The following is a 20,014-nucleotide window of genomic DNA, read 5'->3' on the forward strand; positions in this document are numbered from 1 at the left end:
AAAACGATTTCACACGATGTCACACAAAGCCTGGCATTAAAGTAGTCACAAAGAAGCATGAACACGCATCTTTTTACTTTCAGGATTTCAGTGACAGTGCATTTCCAACATCACTATTTGCGCAACTGCTTTATTTGCGGGTTGTTTTCAATGTGCTTTAATCTCTCTTTAATGCCGAAATTAGCCCCAGTGTGATAAACTCCCAGGGTTATGGAGGGCCATTAGCCTTGCTGCCTGGGAGACTCTGGGAGTTGTCATCCAAAAAAGAAACTTTTTCCAGACACTAAACCCAACTTAGCTTAAAAAGAGAGAGAAAGAAAAAGAAAAAAGGCAGTGGTGACAAGGGAGTCTTTTGGCTCACTGGTTATTTATTACAGGGCATTTTAAATACCGTCCTTCAGTCACATTTCCATCAGAGTTTACATTTTTAAAAAAAAATCAGATGTAAATACAGTGACATTACACACTAAAAGGGCAGTAAAGCTCAGTATTTGTGAAAGGAGTTTCCTTCCCCCTTCTGACTCCTTCTTTAAAATTTAATTTTATTGAAGTACGACTACGTACATTGCAACATCACAAAATCTCTACGAAAAAGAAATGGGGACAGGATGCAACAAACAAGGATAGCCAGTGGGTTGTAGGCAAAGGTCTCCTTCCGTCATCTGAACAGGCACAACAGGGATAGGTTAAATTTTCCATTCAGAAGCCCCCTTGTCTGTCCCCAGATTTACCCCACAGGTTTAGGGGACTCTCCAGGGTAAGCAAAAAAGGCAACAGAAAAACATCTCTGTATGAGGAGATGCCCATTCAGGTAACACTGGCTTTTCCCCATGGTCCCAAAGGGTTAGAAAAGTAGCTTACAACATATTGGCCAAGTATATAGTTATTCATTTAACAAGTACATTGAATGCCTATCTTGCTTTCCCTCCGTCAAACTCAAAATGGAGTACACGGCTCTCCCCGTCTTCCTTCTACTCACTTTAACAACAGAACCCTGTGAGATAGGTCAGGGTAAGAAAGATAAGAGATTTGAGGCCTCCCTGGAAGAGTTTCATGGTTTAGTAGCAACTAGGCTAATGGTTCCCAAACTTTGGTCCTCCAGGCGTTTTGGGCTTCAGTTCCCAGAATTCCTGACTGTTGGTCAAATTGGCTGGAGTTAAGTCCAAAACACCTGGAGGACCAAAATTTGGGAATCACTGAACTAGATGCTGCTAACCTAGTACTCTAATCGCTACACAACACAGCTCTCCCACAAACTGGCTCTTTAATGTGTCTTTCCAAAAGTGTACAGAAGTGTACATGTTCCTTCTGTTGGACCTCTTGTCACCCCCTCATCCTATTCTCAACTTTTGTTTCTCCAGATAGTTTAGACTTCTGAGTGCCTGAGAATTAGTCATAGTGGCTGAGGCTTCTGGAAGTTGACATCCAAGACATCTGAAGGTCCAAAGGAGGACAACCATGCACTAAATTGTGGTCACTGGGCGCCTTTGATTCATTTCCAACTTATGGTAACCCTAAGGCAGTGATTTCTAAAGTGGGTGATACAAGGCATGTCATCCACTTTGGAAATCACTGTGTTAGCATCACTGTAAGTTGGAAACGACTCAAAGGCACACAGCAACAATTTGGTTCTCCTCCTTTAGGCCCCTGGGGGCAGTGAAAAGATCCAGACGGATGGTGAGGGAAAGGGGGCAACAGTGGTATTAGCATACAAGAAAGACAAGCGAAAGATCACCCTTTTAGGATTGTGGTGAAGATGAAGAATTAGAACATGCGGGGGCAAAAAAATGAGCTTTCACATTTAGGACCCTGCTTAAGCTTTGAAACTTTTGCCAGGACCTGGCTGGCAGGTCAGAGCTGTGCTGCTGCTCCTGTTTACTTTCATGTAACAGGCTGAGAGTAGATGCAACAGAAGAAATAATGTTTGCACCAGGGGATGACTTGAAGCTGTGTGGGGAAGGCACAGATCTGGGAGAGGAGGAGAATGATGATGATGATCTAGGGTAGATTCTTCACCTTTCTTGGATTGAGAGTCCTTCCTTCCCTTGGGAGCAGCAACTGAGGAGCTAGTTCAGCAGTGACCAAGAAGCCTCTCACCTACACTAGTCTATGGAGGCTTTCTACCAGACCAGCAAGTTCTCTGCCCATGAGTTACAGTTTCTGGTTCTCATCACCACTTTAGATATTAATGTAGTCCACTCACCTTTCATGTTTTGAGTCTGCCTCTTGCCATATAATTCAAGGTTTAAGGATTTTTTTAAAAAAGAAAGGTTCATGTGTTCATCCCATCCAGTTTATGCTGTGTATCTTCTCACCCAAAGGGATGCAACTTTTTCGAGAGAAGCGTTTTACAAACTTTGAGATTGGAAAAGATTATGTAAAATTGATAACATCCTGCCCAGTGTGCAACAAAGCTTGAAAGCCTTCTCTGGAAAACAATTCCCCCATATTCCACAGACTGCTAATGTTTGTACTCAGCAGCTGAAATTCTCATTTTCCAAGCATTTCAGGAAGTTTTCCTCTTCTGGAGAATGTCTGGTAAGTCAGCATAAACTATGGCTTTCTATCATCTGCAGATTCTGTGGCATTTAGGGAACTGATTTCTGAGGGAAAGCACTTTGGTTGGTGGATTGGTTGCCAATGTATTAACCTGCCCTTTATCCTAAGATTCTCAAAGCAGATTACAGATGTGCTAACCAAACCATATAAAACAACATAAAATCACAAGTTTATATAGAATTTAATACTGGCCTCTTTTCCAATGTTTTTAAGGCTTGATTTCGAAAGAAAACATTTCCTACACTCGTATTGACAGGGCTTTGCTTTGTTTGAATCCTGAAATACAGAATCCTGAAATATGATTTTAGGCAAAAAGCATCTGCCACACTCGAGCATTTAAATGGATTCTCTTCTGTGTGGGATCGCTGGTGTCTAGAATGGGGACATTTCCAAGAAAAACATTGTCCACACTGCCCTCTTGAGCACCTTGTTTGGGCGAAAAGGTGAAGTACATATAAGTAAAATGAGACTTTTTCTCTTGTGCGGAGGCTTCAATACTTCTCATGAATTTCACACATTCTAAGAATTTAGGGAGAGTTTTTGGATGTAGACTCTATGTTATACACAAAAGCATGACTTCCAAAGAAAATATTTGCTACACTCCAGGCATTGATGGGACTTTCCTCATGTGCAGCTTCTCTGGTATCTGCGAAGCTGGTATCTACAAAACAGTAGTTGCTGCGGGAAACATCTTCCATACACCAACCATTAGCCTGGTTCTTCCCTTCAGTGGACTCTCCAATGCCCACACTCCAAGCATTTACGGGGTCTCTCTTTATATGAACTCTCTGGTGAGTCACAAGGCTTGATTTTTGGGAAAAACATTTGCCACACTCCAAGCATTGATATGGTTTTTCTCCTGTGTGGACCCTCTGATGGACATGAAGGTATGATTTCATGAAAAAAGATTTTCCACATTCCAAACACTGATGTGGTTTCTCCCCTGTGTGCACTCTCTGATGTATGTGAAGATATGATTTCTCACGGAAACATTTGCCGCACTCCAAGCATTGATGGGGTTTCTCTCCTGTGTGGACTGTCTGGTGTCGCCGAAGCAGTGATTTCTTGGAAAAAGATTTTCCGCACTCCGAACATTTACTTGGCTCCTCTCCTGTGTGTGTCTTCCAATGTTCGTCAAGGCTTGATTTCAAAAGAAAACATTTCCCACACTCTGGGCATCTATGGGGTTTCTCTCCTGTGTGGCGTCTCTGATGTACACGAAGATACGATTTATCACGAAAACACTTGCCACATTCCAAGCATTTATGAGGTTTCTCTCCTGTGTGGAGTCTCTGGTGTATATGAAGGTAGGATTTCTCACGAAAACATTTGCCACACTCTGAACATTTATGGCGTTTCTCCCCTGTGTGAACTCCCTGGTGTTTACGAAGCTGTGATGTATGAGAAAAACATTTGCCACATTCCAAGCATTTATGGGGTTTTTCTCCCGTGTGGATACTCTGGTGCACCTCGAGGTTCTGTTTCCGGGGAAAACCTTTCCCACACTCTAAGCATACATGGGGTCTCTTTTTTGTGTGTATTGTTTGGCTGCCAAGGTCTGATTGGTGAGTGAAGAGGGTCTCACCATCCAAGCATTCATATGGTTTTTCTTCTATGTGGACTTTCTGATGTTTTTCAAGATTTGATTTCTCTACAAAACATTTCCCACACTCTGTACATTTGTACATCCTCACTCCAGCATGAACACTCTGGTGTGTTACAACAGCTGACTGGTGACCAAAACATTCCCCACATTCCCAGCATTGATATATTTTCTTTCTTGTGTGGATTCTCTGGTGTTTGTGAAGGTTTGCTATCTGTGAAAAATATTTCCCGCACTCCAAGCATTTATGTGCTTTCTCACCTGTGTGGACTTTCTGATGTCTGTTCAGATACGGTTTTTTGAGAAAACATTTGCCACACTCCAGGCATTTGTAGGGCTTCTCTACAGCATGGACTCTCATATGTATACGAAGGTGCGAATTTTGGGGAAAACATTTTCCACACTCCACACATTTATAAGGTCTCTCTCCTGTATGGGTTCTCTGGTGGATGGTAACATGTGACTTCTCAGAAAAACATTTCCCACATTCTAAGCATTTGTATGGTTTTTCTCCTGTGTGGACTTTTTGATGTCTGTGAAGGTGTTGCTTTTGGGAAAAGCATCGCCCACATTCTGTGCATTTATAAGAACTCTTTTGTGTATGGATCTTCTGATGAATTACAAGTTGTGATGATAAAGCAAAACATTTTCCACACTCCACACATTTATGCGGTCTCTCTGTATTGTGAATTGCCTGATGTCTTAAAAGAATGGATTTCTCAGAAAAACATTTTCCACATTTGAAACATTCATAGGGTCTTTCCCCTGTGTGGATTCTCTGATGTCGCATAAGTTTTGTTCTGTGGAGAAAACATTTCCCACATTCCAAGCACTTATGGGGCCTTTCTTTCTTATGGACTCTCTGATGGCACACCAGCGATGACTGGACAGCAAAATGTTTTCCACACTCTAAGCATTTAAAGAGTTTCATGCCGACATGAGATTTCCAGTGAATCTGAAGCTCTGAATTTTTAGCAAAACACTTCCCACATTCTGAACATTTATATGGATTCTTTCCAGTGTGGGCCTTTTCATGGGCCAAAAGGCCAAACTGATCAGCAAACAACTCCCCACACTTTGAGTACTGATGATGTGTTTTTTCACTAGGTGTGGTTTGATGATGGTTCACATGTTCCAAATGTTGACTGAAGTATTCACCACCCTTTGAGATGTCTTGGATCTTCTCTCTTGTATGGATCCTCTGATGTCTGGCAAGAGCCAATTTTAGGGTGAAGCATCGAGCACACTCTGGACAAACCTGTGTTTTCCTAGGGTTCCCTGATGGTAGAAATACAAATAGGATTGGCTCCTAAATCTGAGAGAGAAAGAACCCTAGAAAGCAGAACCTAATGATAATTAGACTAGAAATTATACGAGATGTGGATTTCCCTCCAATATGCATCTCACAAACACATGGACAGTATTTTTCCCCATGTTAGTCTAGTTCAGGAGTAGGCAACTTTTAGGAGTTAGGGGGCTGCATTGCTCCCCCAGAAGACCTTGAAGGACTGCACTATAACCCCCTGCCAAAACAATTGCCCCCAAATGCTCCCAATATCCTCTAGAGATCATGAGGGACATGTTTACATATTTGAGGGGGGGGTCCCTTTTCCTCTAGGTCATTTGAGGCTCAGAAAAAAAGCTTTTTTTTACAGCAGGAAATGACCCAAAAGCTTTTCCTGACTCATTTTCCTATCCTATCCTTTCCTTTCCTCTTTCTTTCTTTTAAAGAAAACCCTCTCCTAGGTCTAAAATGGCTCAGGGTGCCCGACCCCTTTAGAGGGGAGTCTGAAGGCATTTGGGGGCCAAAACATTTTTTTAAATATTGTCCTGAGATCTCTTGAGACTACAAAACAGCTCTGTGAGCCACATACAGCCTTTGGGCCACATTTTGTCCTCCACTGGTTATGCAAAGGGGTCTTGTAGCACCTTTGAGACTAACTGAGAAAAATAAGTTGGTAGTATAAGCTTTTATAGGCTTAGGTCTGCTTCATCAGATGCATGGAATGAAGTGCCTAGGAACAGGCCTTGGAAGCTATGAATGAACAAGTCGAAATGCAAAACATGTGGGCATGGTGATGAGGTGACAAGTTCAGTTTTAAGAATCTCCATTGGGGGACACAGGGACTCGACAGATGGGCGGCATTTAGCCGCCCCTTTAATGGTTAGATCGGTACCGCAGCAACTGCATGCTGCAGCACCAATCCGGCCTCTAGGGAGCACAAAAAGCTACCATAGCTCCATCCTATGTCAAACTGCATTAATTCTGCAATGCAGATTCAGTCTAAATAACACCCTGATCCATTTACCTGAGTGGCTGTCTGACTGGGCTACCCCTGTGTCGTCTGAGTCTTCAAGGTGGGTGTGCCGCAGGTCTTCCTCTTGTTCCCTCTGGAAAGCTAGATCAGACTCCAGGACTGGTTGTTTCCACAGGGCAAAGAGGAGAGAACAAGAAAAAGTCAGGAGGAATGCAGTGTAGCAGTACAAACCAACCCCAACATATATTTATTGGAAACAAGCACCAACTTGCTTCTTTCATGCCAAAATGGGCGGTGGATTTGAACTTGAAAGGAGCTTTCCAAGGGGACAGATTCTGGCATCTTGGTTGAATGTTTTCTGCCTAACAAAAGGGGCTATGACTTCACAGCTGGGATCTCAGAACAAATACCATTTGCATTGCTAATGGAATTCAAATTTTATCTCCAGGACCTTGGATGGCTTTGTTCCCAGTGCTACAGGGCCAGGAGGAAGAGGGACCCGCTTGCACAGATAATCATTCCTCTAACACCAACACCACCAACAACAACACCAACACTACCTTGAGAAAATGCTAGCCTATGACTAACATTGCCATTTTATAATGTTTTTCTCCTGTATGATTCTTATCACCTTTGTCAGATGAAGAAGCCAGTGGAGCTTCAAAAGTATTGAAGTATTTTATGCATTTTGGTTGTCCCAATAAAGGTATCACTGTTTTGTAGATTTTGGATGTTATTGTACTTACTTGGTTAAGTTAGGCTAACCAATCTGGGTTTCAGGCTGAATATTACAAGTGTTATCCAAAGTGCTGAACTCTTTGTTGTTGTTGTGTGCCTTTCAGTTGTTTCCAACCCTATCACAGGCAAGATTTGTTCAGAGGGGGTTTGCCTTTGCCTTCCTCTGAGGCTGAGAGAGTGTGGCTTGCCCAAGGTCACACAGTCAGTTTCCACCGACAAACAAGGATTTGAACCCTGGCCTCCAGAGTTGGCAGTCCAAGGCTCAAACCAATTCACCAAGCTGGCTCTACCTCCACAAATAGGTCGAGCAGCTTAGATATCTTTATAAAGTTACCAGTAGAAGCCAAAGTGGTCTCTCCACCTCACCGACACAACACTACGATTGCTTCAAACTCTCACAGTTCACCACCCAAGTGATGAAAAAGTCTCCTTACCTAAAGAGGCTACATTCCCGTAATTCTCTAGCATGACATCCCTGTAGAAGGCTCTTTGGTCTTGATCCAGGAGGGCCCATTCACCTTCTGTGAAATACACGGCCACGTCTTCAAAATTCACTGGTTTCAGCTAGGACAACAAGTCTTCCGTCAGTGTCCACTCAGAAGCAAAGCCACAGGTATATAACTTAGAGCCTTATTGCATTATGAAATGAACTTGGCAGGCAAACGAAAAGATGCGTGCTTTTAAAATTCCCTTTGCATGATGTTGTTCTCTTCCATTTGTAAAACTGTGGGAGAGGATCGTATAAGTGTCATAAAAGTGTCCTATTTGCCAAGCTGAAATAATCCGTTTGGCAAAAATGATGCTTTTACAATGCTCTCCTATGCTTTTACAACCTGAAGAAAATGTAAGTCGTTTGGAGGAAGAGAAAAAAAAACATGCATCTTTTCATTTGCTTGCCAAGTTTGTTTAATAATACGATAAGGCTCTTAAGTTTGTCTTCCCTACAGGGAATACTAACTTATGCGGGTGGTTGCGCACGTTCAGTTCCATGTAACGCTTTGGCAAGGAAGACTGACAGAGCATGGGGCTGTGCTTGTCCCGTGGCTACAAGGGCCACAATCCTACATGACCACATGGAGCATAAGCGTTTCGGCTACAGAAATCCACCCTGGCTCCTTTGTCACCAGCCTCAAACCTTGCTGTGTTTCTCCAACAGCTCCCATGATCATGGGTTTTATCCCATTATTTGAGCACAGATAACCTTAAGCTATGACACATTTTAATGATGCTCAGCATCAGAGAGCAATTGCTCAATGAAATGACCAGTTGGACACAAGCACAAACTTTCTGGATCCCTCGTAGCAGTCAAGGAAATGTAATGTCCATTTGCAATTCAAAGAAGATGTTTCCTTGGAATCCAGATGTTTTTCCTTGGAAATTAAATTTCCTTGAATTTGAGAATCTACCAGTGACCACATGGCCAAAGGGGGAAGGTGCCAGCCTGCAGATAGCCCTCCCTACTATCTGAACTAAAACCAGAAATAGAAAATGCAGGCCTATGACTAACATCTTCAATTTTTTACTCTTGCCTGATGAAGAAGCCAGTGTGACTTCAAATACTTGCAACATGTAATTGTGCATTTTGGTAGGACCCATAAGTATCATTGTTTGGATATTATTGTATTTGCTATATGGCCAACACAGCTACCCCAGATGCTTTCTGTAACTGTAACTCTTAAGTGTGCCTTAAGAAAAAGAAGGGAGATGGATAGGATAGCCCTTGTGGACCCTTCTAACTCTATGATTCTATGAATTAGTCTTTGTCTGGAAAATTTCATACCTGAGCAGGATTCACAGCATCCATTTGTCTGCTTAGATGAAGAGGAGACAATTCTGACTGGACCAGCGGCGTCATTCCCCTCTCTGTGTGCATAGGAAGGGCAAAGTAAGTTCAATATGGACTCAAGGCAGTTTATAAAATAGGTTAAAATAAAATACAGCTAAACCAGAGACACATGTTCCATCCGTAATGCCATTCCCCTTCCTCCCAAACTGACCCACCGTACAGGGTTTTTGTGGGAGTAAAGGTGGAGAGTGAAGAGCCACCTATGCTAGTGAAAATGGAGGATGTAAATGTTAAAATAATTTTGATGCTTCTTCAAGAACTCCTCAGTCCTCATCCTGTGAATAAAGAAAGGGGGAGAGCTGCTTACCCAAGGAGACTACGCTCCTGTAATTCTCCATCATGACTTCCCTATAAAAGGCTCTTTGGTAGGGATTCAGGAGGGCCCATTCCACCTTGGAGAAGTAGACGGCAACATCTTCAAAGGATATAGTCTGCTAAAAGAACAAACGGTCCTTAGCATATCTCCAGTGTCTCAAAAATCCTCTCAGTGGCCAAGCAACAGGCAGCAAACCAAACTTTGCTCCCCTCCACCCTTGTCCTCAGTGGCAAAGTCAAAGAGATAAAAGGACAGCAAAGTTTGCCATTTCTCAGGGTGACTTGATGTCCTCCTTTTTCATTACACGCCTTACTTTTAAAACTTCTGTCCAGGAGGACTTTCAAAATGTCCTCAATTTTTAGCATGCCCAAGAAGCAGTGTAAGTGCTTTGAGCTTTTATTTTTTCATGACTGCCTTTGCAGTTAGGAAATTTGGCTGCCCTGCCTTTTCCCCACAGGGAACATGCCCTGTGTCTAGCTAGTATGGAATGGGATCTTGTAACACCTTTGAGACTAACGAAAAGAAAGCTGGTAGCATGAGCTTTTGTAGACTTAAGCCAACAGAAAGCAGATTCAAAGCAGTCTGTGAAAGCTCATGCTACCAGCTTCTTTCTTTCCATTAGTTTCCAAGGTGCTACAAGATCCCTTTGTATACTGATTTTTCAAACTAACACAGATAGGTCTTTGAACTGTGTCTACACTAGGTGAGGGTTCCCAGATCTCAGGGTTTGATCCCTCTCCTTCAGTCCTCAGGGCATGGAAGAGGATGACTCTGTCTCCTTGAAAAGTATTTCTGTATACATTTTCCTCATTTGTTGGATTTAGTATTTTTCGAATAAGAGTATACTGTATTTTTCGAATAACAGTATACTGTCAGGTTATCCCTCGGTCTCATTGGAATTCCAGGGCCTGGGGATCATCCTCTGCCAGGCCTAGAAAGAGGATTTTTAGATTATGAGTTTTAAAGTTTGAATTGCTTCTTTTTGAATGTGAATTGGTTTTATATGCTCATTTATCTGGTGTTACTGTATATAAATCGAGATAGTTATGCCCCAAAACTCACCCTAAAATCCTGGGTTGATTTATACAAGGGTCAATACACTCCCCACTCTTCCCCACTCTTTATGCCTTGAGGCAGGAGGTTGTGCGTGTGTGTGTGTGTGTGTGTGTGTGTGTGTGTGTGTGAAAGAGGTTCCCAGTCTGATTTGAAAGCCTTTGCTTCCCTTCCAACCCAATGTTAAAACCTCTTCTCCAGCACCTGGGAAGTGATGTCATGTGGTCAGGAGAGGTCCAGGGTGTTTCCCCCCTTTCCATCCGTTGTTATAGCCCCCTATGTTTTACCCCCAACTTATCCATGGGTCATATCAAAATCCATGATTTTGACCCTGAAACCTTCCCTCGACTTATACATGAGGTCGACTTGTATATAAGTATTTTAAGCTGTCACACTTCCTCACCTCAATCAATAGGGACAAGTGGGTAAGAACCGTTAATGATAATACTTGATGTGCTGCCTTTCTTGTTACTGCTGCTGTTGTTATTAGTATTACAGGCTGACTCTCCCTTATCCAGACTTCCGAATTTCCAAAATATTCCAAAAGCATAGAATCATAAGAGTTGGAAGAGACCCCCAAAGGCTATCCATTCCAACCCTGTTCTGCCATGCAGGAACACACAATCAAAGCAATCCTGACAGATGGTCATCCAGCCTCTGTTTAAAAACCTCCAAAAAAAGAGACTCCACCAGTTCGAGGGAGCGTGTTCCACTGTTGGACAGCTCTTACTGTCAGGAAGTTCTTCTTTTTTTTTTTAAATTATTTTATTGGTAGAATGAAATTGATACATGTTATTATAATAAATTGATAAAATATTGATTAAATTCACCTTACAATAATATATAAAAAAGACTTTTACATTATATTCCCCATACATAAAATATATCCCTTTATATTCCATTCTTTACTACTTTATCTAACTTTAATTCATATTTCTTTTCATCATATATTTTTCATAATTCCCCCCTTCCCCCAAGTGCTCCCCATCACCCGAGCCTGTCTTCTTATTACTCTGTCTCCAGAATTGTAACTCTTCCTCTGGTGGTAAAACACCGCCTTCTTTTCCTAAAACTTTTTGTACAAATGTTTTCCATATTGCTTCGAAATCATTTCTCTTGATTATTCCTCTTCTAAACTTAATTTCACTAGTTAACTTATCATTAATTGCTATTTGCCAAATCTCTCTATACCAATCTTGTATTTGTAAATCTCCCTGGTCTTTCCACTTTTTTGCTATCATTAATCTCGCCGCTGTTAATAAATTTGTAATTAGATCCTTTATAACTTGGGTGCAGGAAGTTCTTCTTAATGTTTAAGTGGAATCTTTTTTTCCCTGTAGTTTGAATCCATTGCTTTGTATCCTATTCTCTGGAGCAGCAGAAAACAAGCTTGTTTCATCTTCAATATGACATCCATTCAAATATTTAAACATGGTCATCATGTCACCTCTTAACCTCCTCCCCCCCCCCCCCAGTCCACATGGGTGTTTGAGATCAGGACCCCTTTGCTTTCTGATGGTTCAGTGTACATGAACTTTGTTTCATGCAAAAAAATATTAAAACATTACCTGTATAAAATTTCCTTCAGGCTATGTTTATAAGGTGCATATGAAACATAAATGAATTTCATATTTAGACTTTGGTTCCATCTCCAAATTATCTTATTATGTATAAGCAAATATTCCAAAATCCAAAAAACTCCAAAATCCAAAACACATCTGGCCTCATGCATTTTGGATAAGGGAGATGCAACCTGTACTATTATTCTCCTGACCTGGCAATCCTAATCTTGGCTAGGATTTCCCATTTTATATAGAATGTCCCTTATTTAAAGAGCTGAAAATCCTATCCTGTATTGCTGTAATACAGGATTCCCCAAATCCCACATTTTGACTGACAGCCATGCTTGCAACAGTTGGACCCCTGAGCATTAGGTATGTAGCAAAAATGGCCTCACATTTATGTGACAAATGCTAGGTGTGTATGTGTGGTGTCCATTGTTAAGAGGGCAACCTGCCCACTTTCCCTCCTCTGGCTCTTAGCAGTGTGCTTACAGCACTAAATTGCTACTATTGCTGTAGCTGCTGGACTGTCATCATGAGATTTTCCTTGGTTTTGGGGTTCCCATGAGAAATGAGGTCTTGTAGGAGTTGGAGATCTTGCAAGGGACCCTCTTCTTGCATCACTTGAGGCAAACCTTATACAGTATAGGCTTGTCTTGTGCATCCCTCTTGAGCTGGCGATTGAGTGAGGAGGATTTCACTAGGCCAGGCCTCAGGACTAGGGTTGCCAGTTCAGGACTGTTGCCAGCCTTGGGGTTTTCCGGCCAAAGCCTGAGACTTAGGAATGGCCCCCAGTGATGTCATAAGGTATTATGCATTAACAAATACATGTAAGATGGATGGACTAAGGCCAAGATGCGTGTGGTGGAGGGAGTTATTGGAATATAGTGTGACGCTAGCTAGGAACTAGAAAGAAGTTGTGATGAGCTGGCCAAGAGAGCCCCCATGAAATTAGGGTGTTAACTAGTGTTATAATGTGTGTAGTTTGCCAGAAAGCTATTATCTCTGTTCAATCCACTGTTGATGGATTGGAGTTTACGGATATATTGCAGTTCTGTTGTTTTTCTTTCAATCTCCCTTTGAAGTTTTTTTGTTCAAGCACCACTCTTTTCAGATCCAAGATGGAATGTCCAAGAAGTGTTCTGGAGCTGGCTTTTGTGTATTCCCATTCCTAATGTCGTGATTATGACTTGGAAAAGTTAATTATTTGAATATAGCTGCTTGACTGGCAGAATTCTGGGAATCATAATCCAAGTCTTGAAAAATGAAAATGAACTCATAATCCAAGTCTTAGGCAGCATCTATACTGCAGAATTAATGTGGTTTGACACCATTTTGACTGTCCTGGGTCCATGCTATTAAATTCTGGGATTTGTATTTTTGTGAGCCATTTTGCCTTCTCTGTCAGTGAGGCCCTGGTATCATAACAAACTACAACTCCCAAGATTCCATAGGATGGAACCATGACAGTTAAGCTGTGTCACTGCTTATTTCTGCAATGTGGGAGACCTGATAGTGTGTTATTTACATTTTACATTAGTGGATGTTTCTCTACTACAGTCAATCTTGACATTCAGATTGCACTGAAAGTAATCTTTTTTTTTTTTAAGGAGGAAGCTGCAAATACATTTTATATATCATTTTAATTATTTTGCCCACAGCAGAAAATACCTGGATTTAAAAAGAAAAGAAAATCCCCAGAACCCTTATCAAACTTAGAAAAACTGGTTCAGAAACACAGCTGACGTGGAATTATAAAAGCTAACGATTTGGGAATTATTATTATTATTTTATTTGCAGCAACTGCCAAAAGGTGTTGAACACAGGGGTGGGAATCACATAGTTCATTGATCAAATTGTGCATTATTTCCACTGGGTGTATCCATTTGGACCCACAAGCATGATTTAAAAATGCCTTGGGAGTCATAGAGTTATTGTTCCCAGGCTCTGTACAGCATTTTTATAGCCCCAGAAGACATTTTCCATTACACATAAATCTCATACCTGTATATGATCAGTTGCATCCATATGCCTTCTCGGAGGAGCAGGGGACATTTCAGATTGAACCAGTGACATAATTCTGCTCTCTGAGGGTGTACAAGAAACAAAACATTTCAGAAAATCAGTTGCTTTATATCCAATAGATTCAAAATTAAGTCCTTGGCATTTCCACTTCTGGCCACTACCTGAAACCTTGGAGAAGTGTTGCCAGTCACTGTCACAGACTGGGGATAAGCCATAGTGCATGTGAGCCAAATATGGCCCTCAAGAGATTTTTGTCACTCCTGCTTCCTGAAGCTTAGGTTGCATCTGCACTGCAGAATTAATGCAAGTAGACACCACTTTAACATCTGAGAGGCAGTGGCCTAGTGGTTTGAGTATTGGCTATGACTCTGGAGACCAGGGTTCGATTCCCAGCTCAGCCGTGGGAACCCACTGGGCAACCTTAGGCACGTCACTTGCTCTCAACCTCAAAGGAAGGCAATGGTAAACCTCTGAACATATTTTGCCAAGAAAACCCCAAGGTAGATTTGCATTAGGGTCACCATAAGTTGGAAATGACATGAAGGCACTCAACAGCAACAACAACAACTGCTTAAACTGCTATGGCTCCATGTTATTTGGGATTTGTAGTTCTATAAGATGTTTAGCCTTCTCTCACAGAGAGCTCCGGTGCCACAACAAACTACAAATCCCAGGATTCCATAGGATGGTACCTTGACAGTTAAAATGGTTTCAAGCAGCCAAAGAGATTTACTGTATTTTAGCAAATTTAACCAATGTTCTGCTGTCCAAGGTGCTGAATCTCTTTGGGGCAATAGAGTTCAGCACCTCAAAAGAGTCTCTGTTAAAATTCATACTAAAACCAGGTATCAGCACCCTTATATTTTGGACTTCAACTCCCAAAATCTTTGACTGTTGGCCAAATTGCCTGGAGATCTTAAGTCAGAAACAAATGGAAGACCAAAGGCTGGGAACCACTGCTTAATAGCCATGTAATGCAGACTAATATTTGGTGGTGGGGTTGCCAGAGAACAAACTGGAGAGGGCTCCTATGCCTTTAATAGTTGTCTAGAAGAAGGAATTTCAGCAGGGGTTGCTGGTAATGCAACCATGTAACAAGCAACACCTGTTGAAATCCCCTCTTCTACATAACCATTAAAGGTACAGGAGGCATTGCCAGGTTTCACTCTGGCAATTCTATTGAGTGGTCAAAGCGGAGTCAGAGACCATTAATTCTGCAGTACAGATACAGCCCTAGCTCCAAAACACACTGCGGAAATAATCCAGTTTGAGACCACTTTATCTGTCCTGGCTCAATGCTAGGGAATTCTTGAAACTGTAGTTTAGCGAGACATTTCACCTTCTCTGTCAGAGAGCTCTGGTGCCACAATAAACTATAATCCCCAAGATTCCCTAATACTGAGCCAGGGCAGTTAACGTGGTCTCAGACTAGATTATTTCTGCAGTGTGTTTTGGATCATAGTCTTAAAAGTGCCACAAAACCCCTCGGATTTATATCCCACCGTTTTCCCAAAACGGGATTCTTTCTCACTTCCCTCTTTTTTTTTCTAGGTCAACACAGCTATCTCTTTGAAAACAGCCCTTTGAGGGTTAAGGAGGACCAATACTAAACTGCCATTTTTCTGCATTTTATAAACACACTTCCATAGCCTATGGTGGTAGGTGGCTTCCAGGTCATTGGGGCAGTGAATCTGCTCTGGGATCTAGTCTGAACTCAGCTATCCAAGAATCTGAATCAGCCCCTTGGATCAGTCCTTGGACACTTGGATAGAAACCTGGAGCTGATTCACAACCTCAATAACCTACCACTCATTCCTATTTGTGAGGGGGTGAGATTAGAATGAAATAGGCTAAGAAATGCAGACTAAAATCTGGATTCATGGACACCACTGTATCTCCTTCTTCTGCATGGACAGGTCCAGTTTGGTGACATAAAGTCAGATGCGCTAAGGACTGAGTTCGCTGTTAATATGTTGCATATGTCTTACACAATAAAAAATAAATAAATTAATTAAAAGCAGGGTAGATGTGCTGACTCTATGCACACACACACATGTGCGCACGTGCACGTGTGTCTGTGTGTGTTGATGGTGGTAATATGGTTATTAGGCTAACCCAAAAGCACGCAACAATGTGTGCAGACTTTGAAAATCTTTGGATCTTCTTCATCATGTAAAATGACCCCTAAAATAGGGGCTTGTTTAGACTACACAGTTATAGCACTATCATTTCCCTTTTACTAGCATATTAACATCCTAGGGAACCCCAAGGTTTGCACTTTGGGGAGGAACTACAGCTCTCTGGCTGAGAATGCTAAGGTCTCTCTCTTGAACTGCAAATCCCAGAATGGAACCTGGGGCAGTTAAAGTGGAATCATAGCACTATCAATTGCATAGTGTGAATGGGCCCCAGGTAAAGGGAGAGAGGGAGGTGAAACTTAGGTCCAAAACAGGCTGCAGAAATAATCCGTTTTGAGACCACTTTAACTGCCTTGGCTCAGTGCTAGGGAATCCTGGGAACAGCAGTTTATTGTGGTTCCAGAGCTCTCGCATAGAGAAGGTTAAATGTCTCACAAAGCTAGAGTGCCTAGAATTCCCTAGCATTGAACCAGGGCAGTTAAATCTCAAATTGAATTATTTCTGCAGTGTGTTTTGGACCTTAGGCTTGAACCTTCTGTAAAGTACACCTAGGGAATCAATAGCTGAGTAGTAAATCAACATATGGGTAAATGCCACTGATTCAATGGGTCTACTCTAGCAGGGACCAGTCCATTGGATGTAAGCCTTCCTCAGACAATCCTTGGATCTCCCTTTTGTCTGAAGAGGAAGGGGATGCCATCTAATGGGGCACACCAGGTGATGAAGCAGTCTTAGGTTTCATCTGGCAGAGGTCCTAGGTTTGCTGGGAGGAAAAAAGGCAAAGAAGTTTGATTCTTCCATTTTGAAAACACATTTTTTGAAGAAAAATCCTTTTCACTCAGAATTCTTTCCAATCTCTTTGAGACAGGGTAAACGCAAGTTGCCATATATTTCTCCTAATTTATTTTTAACACACAGCAGTTTCTAACATGTTCTACCAAAACAAAAGGGGCTTTGTTCACTTACCTTGCTCAGATTTTAGGTGTGCCATAATTCCTTTAAGTGGATTTTGTTAAAATTTTATCTTCCCTTCTGCTTGCAGCTCTTCTATTCCTCAGGAAAAGTGACCAGCTGAGCAAAGCCAAGGCTATTGATCACAGAGGGAACCTTTATTTAAAGAAGAAATCATCATCATCATCATCCCCCCCTCCCCATTTCTACTCTCCCTCATCTTTTACATACTCCAGCTGCAAGATTCAGAGGCAACTCCAACCTTTTTCTCAGGTGTGAAGAGCAAAAAAGCAGAATCCTGTTTCTGTCTTGGGCAGGGGGTCAATCTCATCCCCTTCCAGCAGTTATCAGGAGACCCCAGAGACAGCCATCTCCTCTAACAAAGCAACCTGATCTTTTTTTTTTTTTTGGGGGGGGTGTCAGAGGGCAGGAAGCCACCCTCTGCACTCTGGGACTTGTAGTTTTTCCCTTCTTCCCTTTCCAGGCTCAGAGGATTCTGGGGGAAGTAGTTTTGTCCTGCATCGTATACATCAGTGATTTTGGTCCCCCGGGTGTTTTGGACTTCAGCTCCCAGAAGTCTCAGCCATCTTGGCCAATGGTCTTGGATTTTGAGAGCTGAAGTCCAAAACGCCTGGAAGACCAGAGTTTGGGAATCATTGGTGGTACACATAATACAACTTCTGCTGTGAATCACAGGCTGCTGCCATTCTGCAATTTAATGCAGTTTGACACCACTTTAACTACCATGGCTCCATGCTGTGGGATCCTGAGATTTGTAGTTTGTGGTGGCACCAGAGCTCTCTGACAGAGAAGGCTAAACACCGCTTGTGTGCTTTCAAGTCCTTTCCAACTTATGATGACCCTAAGGCGTATCAATCATGGGGTTTTGTTAGCAAGATTTGTTCAGAGATTTGCCATTGCCTTCCTCTGAGGCCAAGAGAGTGTGACTTGCCCATGGTCAGCCAGTGGGTTTCATGGCCAAGCAGGGAATCGAACCCTGGCCTCCAGAGTCGTAATCCGGCTCTCAAAGCACTACGCCACGCTGGTCTCCTGAATACCTCCCAAAACTACAAACTATAATTCCATACCATGGAGCCATAGCAGTTAAAGGTGTCAAGGATATTTGGAATATATACTTTTTTTGGAACATTTTCAAGCTGTGGATGCTTGAATCCATGGATAAAAACTCTGGATATGGAGGGCTGACTGTATAAATCCATACTTCTCAGTCATGCTCGAAATGGGTGTGTGTGTGTGTGTGTGCTTTGGAATTCCTCCTAGACAGAAGGTTGAAAGGTAGAACATGTCCTGGAAAAGGAGGCTGTCTAGTCACCCTGGATGCAGCCCATGAATTGGTAGTGATGTGCGCCACTTCTGCAAAACCAAGAGAGAGCCGATTAGACCAGAGGGAGGCAACTGTGGAAGACTGGTAGGCCGCCTCCATGGGCAAAGACAGGCAACCAAGACCGGATCCCTCCCTCTGCCAGCAGCACCCACTCACCAGAGTTGTGGGGTGGCTGTCTGCCTGGGGGAGATATGAGTTACTGTGCTGGAGTGACCCCAACCCCAGTGACACCACTGGGCAGTTAAATTAGTCTCAGATTGTTGGAAGAAGTGTAATGCAAATACAATGGGTATTTGGTATCCACTGGGGTATAGTCCCAAGTACCCAATGGATAACAAAATCCATGGATGCTCAAGTACTTGCATTAAATGCAATGGATATTAAATTCTTTTCCGTTATATATAATGGCAAAATCAAGGTTTGCTTTTTGGAATGTATATATTTTTTGAATATTTTCAAGTCATGGTTGCTTCAATCCATGGATATGGAAGGCCGACTGTACACACTTGTAACCCTTCATGTTACTTGCAGTGATGATGACAGCACACAACTCTTTACACTGTTGCTTTTTACTTTGCTGTTATTTTCTGTAGGTTTTTTAAACGACTGAGAAAACAATGGCACAAAACGTGGGGGTGGGGTGGGGATCTGCCCAAATGCTTACTATAGTAACCAGGAACCTTTACTGTTATACCAACCAAACAATTGTCCCCTTGCCCCCTCCACTGAATTTTAAAACATCTTTTTACTAGGAGGAGGAGGTAAAGTAACTTTAAAAAGGCGCAGTACACACCGGCCTTTTGTGGCATACTGCGCTGATTCTAGGCAGTCTGTCCTGGGTCTTAGGTAGCTACAACATTTTAAAAGTAAAATAACTACCCGAGTGGTTAAATCTGCCAAAAAGACTACTATAACTATCCTTACATTACCCTTTAAAAAAATCACTAGGAACATTTACTGTTGTACAAAGATATAGTCATGTTAGTCTGTAGAATCAATACGTAGAGAGATCTTGTAGCACCTTCAAGACTAATGCATCTGAGGAAGTAGACTGAAGTTTATGAAAACTCATTCTGCCAATTTCTTTCTTTCAGTTAGTCTCAGAGGTGCTACAAGATCTCTCTGCATACTGATTTACTATTATTGTTATTGTTAACTGCCACCGAGTCAACCCCAACTCATGGCAAACATGTGGATGAGCCATCCCTTCCCTCTCTAGGACCTTATGTATTCCTACAGGGCAGAAGAAGGGGCTGGACTGGATGGGCATTGGGGTTCCCTTCCTTCTCTAGGACACTATGTATTCCTGCATGGCAGATGAAGAAGCTCAACTGGATGGCCCTTTGGGATCCCTTCCCTCTCTAGGACAATATGTATACCTTCAGGGCAGTAGAAGGGGCTGGACTGTATGGCCCTCAGGGGCCCCTTCCTTTTCTAGGACCCTATGGATTCCTTCAGGGCAGAAGTAGGGGCTGGACTGGATGGCCCTTGGGGGTCCCTTCCCTCTTTAGGGTTCTATGTATTCTTGCAGGGCAGTAGAAGGGGCTGGACTGTATGGCCCTCAGGGGCCCCTACTCTCTCTAGGAACCTATGTATTCATACAGGGCAGAATAAGGGGCT

General features: G+C 42.4%; 1 protein-coding gene and 1 long non-coding RNA gene across 4 annotated transcripts in view; one reads left to right on the plus strand and one right to left on the minus strand.

Moving 5' to 3' along the window:
* Positions 1–17,328, plus strand: part of LOC149320705 (uncharacterized) — a 30,822-nt gene extending 13,494 nt beyond the window's left edge. The window contains exon 3 of the long non-coding RNA XR_016279491.1: positions 17,141–17,328. This is a non-coding gene — a long non-coding RNA (uncharacterized LOC149320705). The remainder of the gene's footprint in view (positions 1–17,140) is intronic.
* On the minus strand, positions 363–17,345 carry LOC149320706 (uncharacterized). 3 transcript variants are annotated; one of them, XM_089503120.1, is made up of 7 exons: positions 17,065–17,345; positions 13,940–14,022; positions 9,312–9,435; positions 8,939–9,021; positions 7,593–7,722; positions 6,472–6,579; positions 363–5,440 (listed from the first exon to the last, which is right to left on the minus strand). In XM_089503120.1, exons 1-7 carry the CDS (start codon positions 17,087–17,089, stop codon positions 3,087–3,089), a joined length of 2,907 nt encoding a protein of 968 aa, XP_089359246.1. In that variant the 5' UTR covers positions 17,090–17,345; the 3' UTR covers positions 363–3,086. The 3 variants fall into 3 exon arrangements, with proteins under 3 accessions (XP_089359246.1, XP_089359245.1, XP_089359247.1); XM_089503119.1 differs by having other exon boundaries at positions 9,312–9,438; XM_089503121.1 differs by lacking the exons at positions 9,312–9,435; positions 17,065–17,345 and having other exon boundaries at positions 13,940–14,011.
* Positions 17,346–20,014: the final 2,669 nt, after the last annotated feature.

This window comes from Sceloporus occidentalis, unplaced genomic scaffold (assembly GCF_023333645.1).
Source record: "Sceloporus occidentalis isolate IW3139 unplaced genomic scaffold, rSceOcc1.0.p SCAF_1, whole genome shotgun sequence".
Classification (NCBI taxonomy): Eukaryota; Metazoa; Chordata; class Lepidosauria; order Squamata; family Phrynosomatidae; genus Sceloporus; species Sceloporus occidentalis.